The sequence below is a fragment of the Bombina bombina genome, chromosome 1 (assembly GCF_027579735.1).
Source record: "Bombina bombina isolate aBomBom1 chromosome 1, aBomBom1.pri, whole genome shotgun sequence".
NCBI classification, from domain to species: Eukaryota; Metazoa; Chordata; class Amphibia; order Anura; family Bombinatoridae; genus Bombina; species Bombina bombina.
Genome location: NC_069499.1, coordinates 343,531,835 through 343,549,889, shown reverse-complemented (window position 1 = coordinate 343,549,889; position 18,055 = coordinate 343,531,835). Strand labels below are relative to the sequence as shown.

The 18,055-nt window shown below is 38.0% G+C and overlaps 1 protein-coding gene across 3 annotated transcripts in view; it reads right to left on the bottom strand.

Moving 5' to 3' along the window:
* WNT6 (Wnt family member 6) overlaps positions 1–18,055 on the bottom strand; it is a 166,724-nt gene that overhangs the window by 19,234 nt on the left and 129,435 nt on the right. For all 3 annotated transcript variants that reach the window (XM_053698147.1, XM_053698149.1, XM_053698148.1), the window contains exon 3: positions 12,426–12,730. In XM_053698147.1, the coding sequence (XP_053554122.1) occupies positions 12,426–12,730 (305 nt within the window). The remainder of the gene's footprint in view (positions 1–12,425; positions 12,731–18,055) is intronic.

The following is an 18,055-nucleotide window of genomic DNA, read 5'->3' as shown; positions in this document are numbered from 1 at the left end:
TCAATATTTTAGAATTCTGTGCTGTTTTCAGGGCTCCTCAGGTTTGGCCTCTGTTAAAGAGAGAACCATTCATTTGTTTTCAGACAACCTCTTCCTAAGGTTGTGAATTCTAACACCATTAGTAGGGAAATGATGTTCCTTCCTTGTGTCCTAATCGCAAGAATGCTCTTGAAATATCTTTGCATTCTTTGGATGTTGTAAGAGCTTTGAAATATTATGTTGCAGCTATTAAAGATTTCAGGAAGACTTCTAGTCTATTTGTTGTCTTCTCTGGTTCTAGGAAAGGGCAGAAAGCTTCTGCCATTTCTTTGGCATCTTGGTTGAAGCTTTTGATTCATAAAGCTTATTTGGAGGCGGGACAGTCCCCACCTCAGAGGATCACAGCTCATTCTACTAAATTAGTCTCCACTTCTTGGGCTCTTAAGAATGAAGCTTCAGTTGATCAGATTTGCAAAGCAGCAACTTGGTCTTCTTTGCATACATTTACTAAATGTTACCATTTTGATGTATTTGCTTCTTCTGAAGCATTCTTTGGTAGAAAGGTTCTTCAGGCAGCTGTTTCAGTTTGATTCCTCTGCTAATGTTTTAAGTTTTTTTCTTTCTATTTATGAGAAAAACTTATTTTTTGTGGATTTATTTTTTTCAGCGTAAAATGGTTGTTTTTATTTTATCTCTCCCTTTCTAGTGACTCTTCTGTGGACCCACATCTTGGGTATTTCTATCCCATACGTCACTAGCTCATGGACTCTTGCCAATTACATGAAAAAAAACATAATTTATGTAACAACTTACCTGATAAATTCATTTCTTTCATATTGGCAAGAGTCCATGAGACCCACCCTGTTTCTGGTGGTTATGATTTTTTGTATAAAAACACAATTATATTTCCAGTTCCTCTTTTTTGTATGCTTTTTTACTCCTAATTTTATCACTCCAATACTTGGTTATTCGTTAAACTGAATTGTGGGTGTGGTGAGGGGTGTATTTATAGGCATTTTGAGGTTTGGGAAACTTTGCCCATCCTGGTAGGATTGTATATCCCATACGTCACTAGCTCATGGACTATTGCCAATATGAAAGAAATTAATTTATAAGGTAAGTTCTTACATAAATTATGTTTTTATGTTAAAAGGGCCCTTGGTAGGACATTGCCCTAAGTTAAACAGCTCTTTTGCTAAAATAACAAACAAATGATCAAAAATAAAAAAATTATTCCTTTTCTAATATCCATAAAAAAAAACCATCCTAAAATGAAAATCCTAATCTAGAATAAAGTACTAATGGTCCTTAAAATTGCCTTTTGTAGGGCATTGCCCTAAAGAAATCAGCTCTGTTTATGAAATAAAAATACAAATACCCACTAACATTACAAACCCCCCACCACCCCAAAATAAAAAAAACTATCTAAAAAACCTAAGCTACCCGTTGCCCTGAAAAGGGCATTTGTATGGGCATTGCCCTTAAAAGATATTTTACTGCCCAGACCTTAAACTAAAAAAAACCCCACCCAAAAAACCCTAACACTAACACCCTGATGATTCACTTACAGTTATTGAAGTCCCGCTTGAACGATCTTCATCTTGGAGTTGAAGTCCTGATCCAGGCGGCAAGAAGTCTTCATACAGGCGGCCACTTCAATCTTCATCCCGGGGGTGGCGCAGTCTTGATCCAAGCGGCGAGAAGTCTTTATCCAGACGGCCTCTTCAATCTTCATCCAGACGGCATCTTTTATCTTGATCCTTGAGGCGCGGAGCGGGTCCATCCTGAAAACATCCGGCATGAAGCATCCTCTTCATACAGTCGCCGTCGTACACTGAATCTTCAATGCAAGGGACATGATTCAATATGGCGTCCCTTGTATTCCTATTGGCTGAAAAATTTAAATCAGCCAATAGGAATTAGGGCTGCTAAAATCCTATTGGCTGTTCAAATTAGCCAATAGGATTTAAGCAGCTCTCATTCTGATTTGAACAGCCAATAGGATTTTAGCAGCAGTAATTCCTATTGGCTGATTCAAATTATTCAGCCAATAGCAATGCAAGGGATGCCATCTTGAATCGCGTCCCTTGCATGGAAGATTCAGTGTACAACGCCGGATGTCTTCAGGGTGGACCTGCTCTGCACCTCAGGGATCAAGATAGAAGATGCCGCCTGGATGAAGATTAAAGAGGCCATCTGGATGAAAACTTCTCGCTGCTTGGATCAGGACTTCAACTCCGGGATGAAGATCGTTCAAGCGGGACTTAAAAAACTGTGGATCGTCAGGGGGTTAGTGTTAGGCTTTTTTAAGGGTTTTTTGGGTGTTGTTTTTTTTTTTAGTTTAGGGTCTCGGCAGTAAAAGAGCTAAATTCCCTTTTGAGGGTCATTGGTAGTTTATTCTAGATTAGTTTTTTATTTTGGGGTGTTTTTTTATGGTTATTAGAAAAGAAATATTTTTTTTTATTTTTGATAATTTGTTTGTTATTTTGTGTAATGTATATTTTTAGGGGGTGGTTTTTTTTTTAGCAAAAGAGCTGTTTAACTTAGGGCAATGCCCTACAAAAGGCCATTTTAAGGGTCCCCCAAAAGGCCCTTTTAAGGGCCCTTGGTAGTTTGGGGGGTGGGGGTTTGTATAGTGTTTGGGGGTGTTTGTATTAACCAGTATTAACATTTTAACCTAATGGTATCACACTCCAGTTTGCTTGCATCTGCTACAGACTAATACTGGAGAGGCTTTGGGGAGAGGAAAACCCTGGCTGATACAATCTTACCTGGTAGTTATAAGTCAAAAGATGGAGATAGCCCTTTATGTTAAATTAGATAACTCCCCTTTCATATTATTACTACATAACTCAGTTTCAATCTCTTGCTCATATAGGAAATTCCTTTTCAAAATTATGGTGAAAGGTGCTAAATGATTAATCCCACACTACTGGAAACACACGTCAGTTCAACCTGTAATGGCATGGCTCCTGTACACTTTCACTATTAAAGCTCCATAATGTATAAAACTGTAAAAGGGAATTAGCAGATGCATTTCTACTAGGTCAAATAAGCTAGCACTACATCATCACCCCATAAGATATGATCTGTTCCCTATAGCTATTGGTACATCCTGGACATCCAGAGATACTTGCAATCTGTTTTACAATCCTGGAATCATTATATGTATTAAAGGGATATTAAACAGTAAATACATTTTATAAGCATAGTATTAAGGTTATTCTTTGCATCCCTCTAGTCATGGGTGCCACCATGCTGAAATTTTTTACTGTGCGGCAACTCTCCTTCAGATACCTGCAATGTAACCTAGGTTCCAAAACGGCGCTACCCATAATAAGAGGGCGCAGTGACGTCACCATGCATGCTGCTTAGAAGTCTGTATCTCAGGCATCTAAGCAGCTACAGACCCCCAAGATCCACAGTTGGAAAGGTAATTGCCTAACCTTTCCAACGGTATAAGTTTTGGGGATCTGGAAGAAAACTTAAAAAGTTAAAAATAAATATATTTAAAAAAAAAGGAAAACTAAAAAAAAAACTCACCCAGGTGGGAAATGGCTTAGCAGCCAAAGGGTTAAAAGAACAATAAACACTTCTTGCATTTGTGTAAAATTGTGCTTTGCCCTTTACTCCCCTAAGAGGCTAAAAAGCTAAATCTGTAACCTAGGTTTTCAAAATGTGGCAAACTGCCTAAACAACAAAATTTATGCTTACCTGATAAATTCATTTCTCCTGTAGTGTGGTCAGTCCACGGGTCATCATTACTTCTGGGATATTATCCCCTCCCCTACAGGAAGTGCAAGAGGATTCACCCAGCAGAGCTGCTATATAGCTCCTCCCCTCTACGTCACCTCCAGTCATTCGACCAAAGGACCAACGAGAAAGGAGAAGCCCAAGGGTGTAGTGGTGACTGGAGTATAATCCAAAAAATTTTTTAGCCTGCCATAAAAAACAGGGCGGGCCGTGGACTGACCACACTACAGGAGAAATGAATTTATCAGGTAAGCATAAATTTTGTTTTCTCCTGTTAAGTGTGGTCAGTCCACGGGTCATCATTACTTCTGGGATACCAATACCAAAGCAAAAGTACACGGATGACGGGAGGGACAGGCAGGCTCTTTATACGGAGGGAACCACTGCCTGAAGAACCTTTCTCCCAAAAACAGCCTCCGAAGAAGCAAAAGTGTCAAATTTGTAAAATTTGGAAAAAGTATGAAGAGAAGACCAAGTTGCAGCCTTGCAAATCTGTTCAACAGAAGCCTCATTCTTAAAGGCCCAAGTGGAAGCCACAGCTCTAGTAGAATGAGCTGTAATTATTTCAGGAGGCTGCTGTCCAGCAGTCTCATAGGCTAATCGTATTATGCTACGAAGCCAAAAAGAGAGAGAGGTAGCCGAAGCTTTTTGACCTCTCCTCTGACCAGAATAAACGACAAACAGGGAAGACGTTTGACGAAAATCCTTAGTTGCCTGTAGATAAAATTTCAGGGCACGGACTACATCTAGATTGTGTAGCAGACGTTCCTTCTTCGAGGAAGGATTAGGACACAAAGATGGAACAACAATCTCTTGATTGATATTCCTGTTAGTGACCACCTTAGGTAGGAACCCAGGTTTAGTACGCAGAACTACCTTGTCTGAATGAAAAATCAGATAAGGAGAATCACAATGTAAGGCAGATAACTCAGAAACTCTTCGAGCCGAGGAAATAGCCATTAAAAACAGAACTTTCCAAGATAACAACTTGATATCAATGGAATGAAGGGGTTCAAACGGAACACCCTGTAAAACATTAAGAACTAAGTTCAAACTCCATGGCGGAGCAACAGTTTTAAACACAGGCTTGATCCTAGCTAAAGCCTGACAAAAAGCTTGAACGTCCGGAACTTCTGACAGACGTTTGTGTAAAAGAATGGACAGAGCTGAAATCTGTCCCTTTAAAGAACTAGCGGATAACCCCTTTTCTAAACCTTCTTGTAGAAAAGACAATATCCTTGGAATCCTAACCTTACTCCATGAGTAACTCTTGGATTCGCACCAATATAAGTATTTACGCCATATTTTATGGTAAATCCTTCTGGTAACAGGCTTCCTAGCCTGTATTAAGGTATCAATAACTGGCTCAGAAAAACCACGTTTTGATAAAATCAAGCGTTCAATTTCCAAGCAGTCAGCTTCAGAGAAGTTAGATTTTGATGTTTGAATGGACCCTGGATCAGAAGGTCCTGTTTCAGAGACCAAGGCGGACAGGATGACATGTCCACTAGATCTGCATACCAAGTCCTGCGTGGCCATGCAGGTGCTATTAGAATCACTGATGCTTTCTCCTGTTTGATTCTGGCAATCAATCGAGGAAGCATCGGGAAGGGTGGAAACACATAAGCCATCCCGAAGGTCCAAGGTGCTGTCAAAGCATCTATCAGAACCGCTCCCGGATCCCTGGATCTGGACCCGTAGCGAGGAAGCTTGGCGTTCTGACGAGACGCCATGAGATCTATCTCTGGTTTGCCCCAACGTCGAAGTATCTGAGCAAAGACCTCCGGATGAAGTTCCCACTCCCCCGGATGAAAAGTCTGACGACTTAAGAAATCCGCCTCCCAGTTCTCCACTCCCGGGATGTGGATTGCAGACAGGTGGCAAGAGTGAGACTCTGCCCAGCGAATTATCTTTGATACTTCCATCATTGCTAGGGAGCTTCTTGTCCCTCCCTGATGGTTGATGTAAGCTACAGTCGTGATGTTGTCCGACTGAAACCTGATGAACCCCCGAGTTGTTAACTGGGGCCAAGCCAGAAGGGCATTGAGAACTGCTCTCAATTCCAGAATGTTTATTGGATGGAGACTCTCCTCCTGATTCCATAGTCCCTGAGCCTTCAGAGAATTCCAGACAGCACCCCAACCTAGTAGGCTGGCGTCTGTTGTTACAATTGTCCAGTCTGGCCTGCTGAATGGCATCCCCCTGGACAGGTGTGGCCGATAAAGCCACCATAGAAGAGAATTTCTGGTCTCTTGATTCAGATTCAGAGTGGGGGACAAATCTGAGTAATCCCCATTCCACTGACTTAGCATGCACAATTGCAGCGGTCTGAGATGTAGGCGTGCAAAAGGTACTATGTCCATTGCCGCTACCATTAAGCCGATCACCTCCATGCATTGAGCTACTGACGGGTGTTGAATGGAATGAAGGACCCGGCATGCATTTTGAAGCTTTGTTAACCTGTCTTCTGTCAGGTAAATCTTCATTTCTACAGAATCTATCAGAGTCCCCAAGAAGGGAACTCTTGTGAGTGGAAAGAGAGAACTTTTCTTTTCGTTCACCTTCCATCCATGCGACCTTAGAAATGCCAGTACTAACTCTGTATGAGACTTGGCAGTTTGAAAGCTTGAAGCTTGTATCAGAATGTCGTCTAGGTACGGAGCTACCGAAATTCCTCGCGGTCTTAGTACCGCCAGAAGAGTACCCAGAACCTTTGTGAAGATTCTTGGAGCCGTAGCCAATCCGAATGGAAGAGCTACAAACTGGTAATGCCTGTCTAGAAAGGCAAACCTTAGATACCGGTAATGATTTCTGTGAATCGGTATGTGAAGGTAAGCATCCTTTAAATCCACTGTGGTCATGTACTGACCCTCTTGGATCATGGGCAAAATTGTTCGAATAGTTTCCATCTTGAACGATGGAACTCTTAGGAATTTGTTTAGGATCTTTAAATCCAAGATTGGCCTGAAAGTTCCCTCTTTTTTGGGAACTACAAACAGATTTGAGTAAAACCCTTGTCCTTGTTCCGACCGCGGAACTGGATGGATCACTCCCATTAATAAAAGATCTTGTACGCAGCGTAGGAACGCTTCTTTCTTTATTTGGTTTGTTGACAACCTTGACAGATGAAATCTCCCTCTTGGGGGAGAGGATTTGAAGTCCAGAAGGTATCCCTGAGATATGATCTCTAACGCCCAGGGATCCTGAACATCTCTTGCCCAAGCCTGGGCGAAGAGAGAAAGTCTGCCCCCTACTAGATCCGGTCCCGGATCGGGGGCCCTCGATTCATGCTGTCTTAGGGGCAGCAGCAGGTTTCCTGGCCTGCTTGCCCTTGTTCCAGGACTGGTTAGGTTTCCAGCCTTGTCTGTAGCGAGCAACAGCTCCTTCCTGTTTTGGTGCAGAGGAAGTTGATGCTGTTCCTGCTTTAAAATTACGAAAGGAACGAAAATTAGACTGTCTAGCCCTAGGTTTGGCTTTGTCCTGAGGCAGGGCATGGCCTTTACCTCCTGTAATGTCAGCGATAATTTCCTTCAACCCGGGCCCGAATAAGGTCTGCCCTTTAAAAGGTATATTAAGCAATTTAGATTTAGAAGTAACATCAGCTGACCAGGATTTTAGCCACAGTGCTCTGCGTGCCTGAATGGCAAATCCGGAATTCTTAGCCGTAAGTTTAGTTAAATGTACTACGGCATCTGAAATAAATGAGTTAGCTAACTTAAGGGTTTTAAGTTTGAGTGTAATCTCATCTAGTGTAGATGATTCAAGTGTCTCTTCCAGAGACTCAAACCAAAATGCTGCTGCAGCCGTGACAGGCGCAATACATGCAAGAGGTTGCAATATAAAACCTTGTTGAACAAACATTTTCTTAAGGTAACCCTCTAATTTTTTATCCATTGGATCTGAAAAAGCACAGCTATCCTCCACCGGGATAGTGGTACGCTTAGCTAAAGTAGAAACTGCTCCCTCCACCTTAGGGACCGTTTGCCATAAGTCCCGTGTGGTGGCGTCTATTGGAAACATTTTTCTAAATATCGGAGGAGGTGAGAACGGCACACCGGGCCTATCCCACTCCTTAGTAACAATTTCAGTCAGTCTCTTAGGTATAGGAAAAACATCAGTACTCGCCGGTACCGCAAAATATTTATCCAACCTACACATTTTCTCTGGTATTGCAACTGTGTTACAATCATTCAGAGCCGCTAACACCTCCCCTAGTAATACACGGAGGTTTTCCAGCTTAAATTTAAAATTTGAAATATCTGAATCCAGTCTGTTTGGATCAGAACCGTCACCCACAGAATGAAGTTCTCCGTCCTCATGTTCTGCCACCTGTGACGCAGTGTCTGACATGGCCCTAATATTATCAGCGCACTCTGTTCTCACCCCAGAGTGATCACGCTTGCCTCTAAGTTCTGGTAATTTAGCCAAAACTTCAGTCATAACAGTAGCCATATCCTGTAATGTGATTTGAAATGGCCGCCCAGATGTACTCGGCGCTACAATATCACGCACCTCCCGAGCGGGAGATGCAGGTACTGACACGTGAGGCGAGTTAGTCGGCATAACTCTCCCCTCGTTGTTAGGTGAAATATGTTCAGTTTGTACAGATTGACTTTTATTTAAAGTAACATCAATACAATTAGTACATAAATTTCTATTGGGCTCCACTTTGGCATTAGCACATATAGCACATGTATCTTCCTCTGAATCAGACATGTTTAACACACTAGCAATAAACTAGCAACTTGGAAATGCTTTTAAAGTAATTTACAATAATATGAAAACGAACTGTGCCTATAAGAAGCACAGAAAAAATTATGACAGTTGAAAATAATTAAGTTATGGCATCAAATCTTTGTAAGAAATATACAATTTTAGCAAAGGATTGTTCCCATTAGCAAAGGATAACTAACCCTGGCAGCAGAAAAAATACACAAATAAACGTTTTTTATCACAGTCAACTACAATCTTCACAGCTCTGCTGTGAATGATTACCTCCCTCAAAAAAGGCTTTGGAGATCCCTGAGTTCTGTAGAGATGAACCGGATCATGCAGGAAGAAAATGAACCTCTGACTGAGTTTTTTGATGCGTAGTAAAAGCCCCTCCCCCTCACACATAACAGTGAGAGAGATCAGTAAACTGCTTTAATTTAAACAAAACTATTGCCAAGTGGAAAAAATAGTGCCCAAAACATTTTTTCACCCAGTACCTCAGAGAAATAAACGTTTTTACATGCCAGCAAAAAAACGTTTAACCTCAATAAATTAATTGTTATTTAAAACCTATTGCAAGTCCCTGCAAATTAGGTTAAGTCTATGCATACAGTATAAATCCAGTGAAGTACCATTCCCCAGAATACTGAAGTGAAAAATATACATACATGACAGCCTGATACCAGCTACATCTACTGCATTTAAGGCTGAGTTTACATTATAACGGTATGGCAGGATTTTCTCATCAATTCCATGTCTGAAAATAATAAACTGCTACATACCTCTTTGCAGATTAATCTGCCCGCTGTCCCCTGATCTGAAGTTTACCTCTCCTCAGATGGCCGAGAAACAGCAATATGATCTTAACTACTCCGGCTAAAATCATAGAAAAAACTCAGGTAGATTCTTCTTCAAATTCTACCAGAGAATGAATAACACACTCCGGTGCTATTATAAAATAACAAACTTTTGATTGAAGGTAATAAACTAATTAAATCACCACAGTCCTCTCACACATCCTATCTATTCGTTGGGTGCAAGAGAATGACTGGAGGTGACGTAGAGGGGAGGAGCTATATAGCAGCTCTGCTGGGTGAATCCTCTTGCACTTCCTGTAGGGGAGGAGATAATATCCCAGAAGTAATGATGACCCGTGGACTGACCACACTTAACAGGAGAAAAACGATTTGATTTGCAACTTTTGCAGGTTACACAATTTGCTTTACATAGACAGATTAAAGGGACATAAATTAGCAGTAATGAAATGCTCCAATGTGCTGATTCTGATTGAAGAAACGTTCAAGTTCTGTTCACTACATAGCTACATAGGCAATTGGTAAACATACACATAGAGACACACACACAAACGTATATATATATATATATATATATATATATATATATATATATATATATATATATATATATATACACACACATACATATATAAACATACATACCTAGCAGTTTTAGAAAAATGCAAATGTTTAATTAGGATAAAGATGCATGGTGATAAAATCTCAGAGATCAGTAGCTCCTATTAATTTTAAAACAAAACAGAAGCATGTTTTGTTAAAAAAAAACAAGAGTATTGCAGTATGTAGTAATACCTTTTTTATTGGATTAATATTACATAGTAAAGGACAAGCTTTCAAGAGAGCATATTTAACTACTGGACTACTACAAACTACTTATATATATATATATATATATATATATATATACACACACACACAAACACACATACATAACATACATATATATATATATATATATATATATATATATACACACACACACACACGCACATACATAACATATATATATATATATATATATATACACACACAAACACACATACATAACATACATATATATACACACACACACACACATACATAACATACATATATATACACACAAACATACATATATATATATATATATATATATATACACACACATAACATATATATATATATGTATAAATATATACACACATGCATACATACATACACACACACACACATATATATATATACACCCACCCACACACACAAACACACATACATAACATATATATATATATATATATATATATATATATACACACACACACACATAACATATATATATATATATATATATATATATATATATATATATGTGTATAAATATATACACGCACGCATACATACATACACACACACACACATATATATATATATATATATATATATATATATATATATATATACACACACATACATACTACAAACACACAATATACATACATACAAGGAAACTGAGTAAGGCAGGAGATTATGAAGACAGAGAGAGAGACGAGACAGAAATGAGAGAGCCAGGGGAGTAGGTGGAGAGATAGATTGGTGAGATAACACTAGATGCTTCTCCCATGGAATGCATCTTCGTTCCCCTGCAGGCAAAACCCGCCACCCCCAGGAATGCTGTCCAACACGGCTGCCTCTCCGATCCATCGCTTGCTGCTAATTAATTCATGATTCATGTAAGGCTCCTGCCTTTCCTGGCTCTTTAATTAAAATACTTTTCTAAGATCATAGATAGGAAAGCAGAGGTCCTTGTGTAGGCAGCCAAGATTCAATACCTTTGCACTCATACCCTGATGTCACTCACACACACACACACACGTAGGAACTGCCTCATCTCAGTTATTATTAGAAGGTGACTATGCACTATGCGGAACGCCTACTTCAAAGACAGGCATTTACTAATAGACCACTTGTTTGATACATGGCAGCTAGATGATACCAATATAAATAACTATAGTGCTATTAATTTCGTATCTGAGAATATGAATAGCACAGGACTGCGCTGCAGTATGTGTCCAATGTGATTTGTAAGACAAAGAAATGAATGGTTAACATAATGATGCATTAAAAACAAACATTATCCTGAAGAGCAATATGCAAATGTATGTTTTTAAAATGATATTAATTATTTAGATATTAAACCAATAAAGCTTTAGTCTCCATAAAGTTATGGGCACAGTTTTGTTACTTAGGTCTTATTTATCTTTTCACCTCTGCTAAGGATCATGTTTGGGATTGATATAAATAAGTAATTTGAGAGAGCAAAAATGGCTGGCTGCAATATTTTAATTTCAAATTATTGTGGGAATTGGTAAATCCATAATTTATAGAATTAAATTACAAGAAAAGAGGACAAAATAAATAATGAAAATATATTGCAATGTTTTTAATACACATAATTAAACAAGATATTACAAACTTTAAGCATTTCAATGATTTAATATCTATAGCTTGCAAGAGGGAAATAAGGAGGAAGATAAAATAGATTTGGAAATTAATATAAATGTATAATGGAAAGAAAATCTATACAAATCAATATAGTAGTTTGAATGAATTAATTCTATACCTGGCATATACAAAATTGCAAAACACAAGGAGAGTGTATTTTGATCATGACAAAACCTTTAGTAATAAGCTGAAATGTCAACTGCATGGGCATATTTTGGCCTAGGCAAACAAGGCACTTGCCTAGGGCAGAAGATATGGGGGGGGGGGGGCAGCAGCACTTTTTGAGTCTCACTATATCCACACATACACGCACACTGCACTACACACACTGCACTACGCACACTCCCCCACTCACTTAAACATGAACATTTACTTTAGGAATGCCATAAAAAAGTCATGTTACACCCTCACCAAACATATTATGGCCAAAAACGGCCTTAAACCAGTGGTGGTGGTGGGAAAAAGAATTTTGAGTGCACAAAACCTAAATGCGCCACTGATTTTATATATATATTTATATATACATACACACACAGTATATACAGTATATGAATATTACAATATATTGTCATTTCCTTAAATTGAGTTTAGGCTGTAAACATAACATCAAATCATAATAACATCTCTATTGTGACATAGGAACAATAACGTTTTATCTCTAAAGTTAAGATAATTACTTACCAGCCTCCCAGCTTCATTGTTATGAAGATCTATCAGTGTCCGTATGTCACTCTTCCCCTTTTTTCGTTTGGCATCCATGAATTGACGTGATTTTTCATATCCAAATTCCACGTCATCTCCACAGCCTCCCCACTCCCAAGAGGAGCCTTCTGCTCCAGGGCCAATGGCTAGAGGAGGCGGCGGCCCCCAGCTACGAGTCACCTCGCAGCCACACTGTAGCAGTTCCCCCATGCTGCAAGCTTGTGTCACTGCATGGATTACACCCGCGGATGTTATTGCATACACAAAGGCTGTCTCCCGAATATCTGAGTGAAACATAAGACAAAAAAGGCCAATGTATTTACTTGATAAGTAAAAAAAGTGTGCTGCAATAAAATGCAATACATTATAATTATTCCACATGCAAAGAAGTCTGTGGGAAAATTGTTGTTTGCCATTTATGGAAATCTTAAAGCCTTTGCACTACTAATCTTTACAATTATTTTCCAGACTAATGTTTTCAGTTAGCCAAATTACAAGAAATAATTCTCATTAACGCTTATACTCAGGAGCAGCAATTTATAATTTGTCTTATGTTGTCTTATGTTATGGTTCTTTTTCACCTCACTTTATATTCACATAACACATATAATATAAAATACACATATGATTCATATAAAACACTCATGATTCACATCATATATATAATGCAAATGTACACATATGTGTGCAAGATGACTCATTTTTTATTACATTTTTTTACACATATATATACTTTTTTGTATGGAACTGATTTTTTTTGCACTTGCGCTTTATTACACTTGCATTGTACTTACTTTTGTAGTATAGAATTTTTTTGCACAAGTCACTTGAATTTTTTGCTATCTATTAGTTTTACCATTATAGTGCTATCTGTGTATAGGATTGGTTAGATTTTCAAATATAGTTTCGTTGTCTCTGTTTGCCTACTTTGTACAATGACAATAAAACGAATCTAATCTAATCTAATCTTATGTCCCCTTCTACATTTTGCATCTTCCTCTATCCATTTTCAATGCACAACATTTTCCTTGCCTGTTTTCTCTATGTGGATTGTTTGGGGCTAGATTAAGAGTGGTGTGCTAACTGTTGAGTGTAATTTAATTTCACATGCGTTGGGATAGAGCGACCTCTGAGTTCTGGTTAACTGTTACGCAAGACAAAAAAGTGGCACAAAACCTATAAAAAATACACTTTAAAGTAGAGTTACAATCATAATTACACTATCTAATAAAAATTATTTTTTAAAAAATTGCATAAAAAAGTTATAAGGGCTCAAAGATATGAGGTCTCAGGTGTAAGAAGGCAGACAAAGAGCTTTAACAGAGAAACATACATACACGTCTAAATATATATATATATGTTCATATGTGGGTACATATGTACTTATGTATTTATATGTGTATATATGTATTTCAGACAGATATACAATATACATATAAACACATAAGTAAATATGTACACATATATAGACATATATATATGTATTGGAGCTCTTTGCACTCAAGTTGATAAAAAAAATGTAAAGCATATTTATCCATTATTCATATTTAATAAAGTGTCTATGTATTTACTGTAAATATGTCACATTCCAATGTTCTTCACATAAGAGAATATGTTCTAAGTATTTATAAATAGATATTCCTATATATATCTGTATATATCTATACCTATATATAATCCAAAAAAAATCATATATATAAAGAAATATGTATTTATAAATACATTTAACATATTCTTATATGTGAAGAACATTGGAATGTGAAATATTAATATTTGCATGTTGGGTTAGTGCACTTGAGAAAATGAGATTGGGTTTGTGCATGAGTAAGTTTTATTTCCCAGTTTCCGGCTCCATTGCATGGAGGAATATGTTAACGCAGTCGCAAAATTTTAAGTTCAGCTTTTTGTGCAGGTCGGGTTAGCACACAAGTGAAAACTCTTTACTTTCCACTTGTAATACTCACGCAACCCAACACATGCAAAAAAAATGGTCTAGGGGGGTTAACGCGCAATAGGGAGCGCAAACTACCTCTCCACTTGTAATCTAGCCCCTTAGTGTTTTTCTTTCTAAGCAATAGCTTATTTGAAGTTTGTTTAGAAATAACTATAAATTGTATTTCATTTAATTGCATTGCTATAATGTTTTGAATGATCCTACTGCTGAAAAACATTCATGTGCGTACCTTCATTTGACTTATTTTAAACCAGTCTCAGGGGTCATGTTCTTCTGTGCCTAGGTGAAGAAACATTCAACTCAATGAGAAAATGAAAGGGAGAATGTACTTGAATATTTTCCCCTTTAATGTGTTCAGGAGTTTATTAAATTGTTTACAAATAGCTCCTTTACCTTCATTTTTCATGTGAAATAGCTGCCTTTGCCTGTTGTATCCCCACCTTTAATGAACATTCATGTACTTAAGCATTGGTTACCAAAAACCTATGTAAACAAGAAAGGTTAGATGAAATAATGCTCCCATTGTTCTTTCTAAGTATTGGCCTTTGAGTAAACGTGAAAAATACAATAATGAAAACTTTGCGTAATAATTAGATACAATAGAAGTCTGTTTCCCTACAAGCTCAACACATTGGGGTCGATTTATCAAGAGCTGAATGACTCCTGATGCCCCTTCAGGCTCGCCGGAAACAGCAGTTAAGAATCAGCGGTCTTAGGACTGTTGCTCCTTAATTGGTTCACTGCCACTGAGGCTGCGGACATCAATTCGCCTGATCCTATACGATCGGGTTGATTGAAACCCCTTGCTAGCGGCCGATTGGCCGTGAATCTGGAGGTGGCGGCATTGCACAAGCAGTTTACCAGAACTGCTTGTGCAATGTTAAATGCCAACAGCGTATGCTGTCGGCATTCAGCGATGTCTGGAGGACATGATATGCTACAACGTATCATGGCTGCCAAACATTGGTAAATCGGCCCCATTGTATTGAGGTGTGGTTTCAATTAGCAGAAACAGCTATTTAATATACAAAAATAAACCTAAAAAAAAACAATTTCCCATGCATTATATACTCTGCAGCTCGTATACAATGCAATTGGAAATACATTAAGGGGAAGCCAATTTTGCAGTACACTGTCCCTTTAAGTTATGCACCTCAATCTTTAAATATGGCAAGTCTTACATTGAGGTGTCTGAACCTTTCAAATGAGTGGCCATACTGGGATTTCTTTTTAATTGTAGAGTTGGTGATTTTTTTTTAATCTACAGTAGACAAGGATTAAACAAACTGTTTTAAAAAGTTTTATACATTTTTATGGTTATATCTTTTGTGCTATTGTAGCAGTGCTTGACAGATACATGGTGCTATGATGCCTTAAAGATACAGGAAAGACAATCATAGTCTTATGATTCAGAAAGAGCATGTAAATTTACTTCATTCTCTTGGTATCCTTTGTTAAAAAAGCATATCTAGATAGGTTCAGGAGTTGCAATGCAGTACTAGAAACTACCTTGGGATTGGTGGCTACACAGATATGCTTCTTTTCATTGTTAGATGTGCTCAGATAGGTCCCTGTAGTGCATTGCTGCTCTGGAGCTGCCTTTTAATTATTTGTTTCAAACGTTTGCATTTTTTTGTATTTCTATGTCCCTTTAAACTATGGCATTTTAAAAACACACCAAGAAAATCCAAATTCAATACAGTTATTACAGTATCACCAAAATGAGCACTACCTTTTATTAAGCTTAAATTTTATTTCCAAAACCCTGCCCCCACCCCCTAAAAAAGAATATGAACATTGAGGGCGTTAACTGCGCTAGAATTAAGCTTTTTGTGCACGACGTATTACAAGTTAAAAGTAAACAGTTATTGCTCACGCGCTAACCGACGAGCGTAGAAGGACAAACTTATAATATCACACGCGCGATAACCTTTTCCCCATAGAAGTCAATGGAGCAAACACCCTACTCGCACAAACACGATCACATATTTTCAAGTGAGCTAACCCAACATGAAAATATGACACTTGCCAATGTTTTTCACATAGCAAAATATGTTCTATTTATTCATAAATACATTAACACAAATATATATACCTTTATATACGTATATATAGGTATAGATATATATAGGAATATCTATTTATAAGAACAATAGAATGTCAAATATTTACAGTAAATACACAGTATAACTATTTTCGCTTGTGCGGAACTGTTAGCACGCCACTTGTAATCTGCCCCTAAATGCCTATTTGTTACTTAAATGGCTATTTGTGACTATAAAATGACTCACAGTAAGTCTTATATAGGGGTTGCCACAATCTACTCTCAGATCCCCAACCACATTAATAACTGAAAATTTTACATGTGAGATCAAACTAAAATGCACCGAAAAAAAAGTTGAAAACAATTAAAAGGTCACTCAAGTCAAATATGCACTCTCATGATTCAGTTAGAGCATGCGATTTTAAACAACTTTTCAATTTACTTCCATTACCAAAATCTTTTTATGTTTACACTTTTTATGTTACCAGTTCCTACTGAGCATGTGCAAGAATTCACAGAATATACTTATATGCATTTGTGATTGGCTGATACATGATACAGGGGGAGTGGAAATAGACATACTGTAACTTTGAATTTTTTCAGAAAAAAAATCTACTACTTATTTGAAGACTAAGTGCTATTGCATTGTCTTTTTCAGACTAAGGGGCCGATTTATTAAGTAGTCTCAACCAGCTTATTAGGCTTGCTGGAATCAGGAATTAAGAAGCAGTGGTCAAAAGGCCGCTGCTCCTTAACTTAGTGTTGCGGAATCTGTTGGCGCTCTACAAATAACCGATAATAATAATAATAATAACTTGTCCGCCACCTCTGAGGGGGTGGACAGCAATCAGCCCGACTGGGTTGATTGACACCCAATGCTAGCAGCCGATTGACCGCAAATGTGCAGGGGGCAGCATTGCACAAGCATTTCACTAGAAATGCTTGTGCAATGATAAATGCCGACAGCATATGCTGTCGGCATTTATCGATGTGCGGATCATCTACGCCCACAAGCATATGCTGTCTGCATTTATCGATGTGCGGATCATCTCCGCCCACACATTAATAAATCTACCCCTAAGTGCTATTGCATTGTCTTACACAGAGTAACCAGGGGGTGACCTACTGCTTTATTAAAGGCTAGTTATCAAAAAAGTGGTGTATCGGAGTCTCCACTCTTCTTCTTCCAGCATGCAACAACACAGCAACAAGCCACTGCCTGGATGCTTATGCAGCAGCTATGTGCAGAGGGTTTCTTTTTCCTTGTCTTCCCTTTTAGCTCCTTGGAGGCAATCAATCAGAAAAAAACATAATTTATGTAAGAACTTACCTGATAAATTAATCTCTTTCATATTGGCAAGAGTCCATGAGCTAGTGACATATGGGATATACAATCCTACCAGGAGGGGCAAAGTTTCCCAAACCTCAAAATGCCTATAAATACACCCCTCACCACACCCACAATTCAGTTTAGCAAATAGCCAAGTAGTGGGGTGATAGAAAAAGGAGTAAAAAGAATCAAAAAAGGAACTAGAAATATAATTGTGCTTTATACAAAAAATCATAACCACCATAAAAAGGCTGGGTCTCATGGACTCTTGCCAATATGAA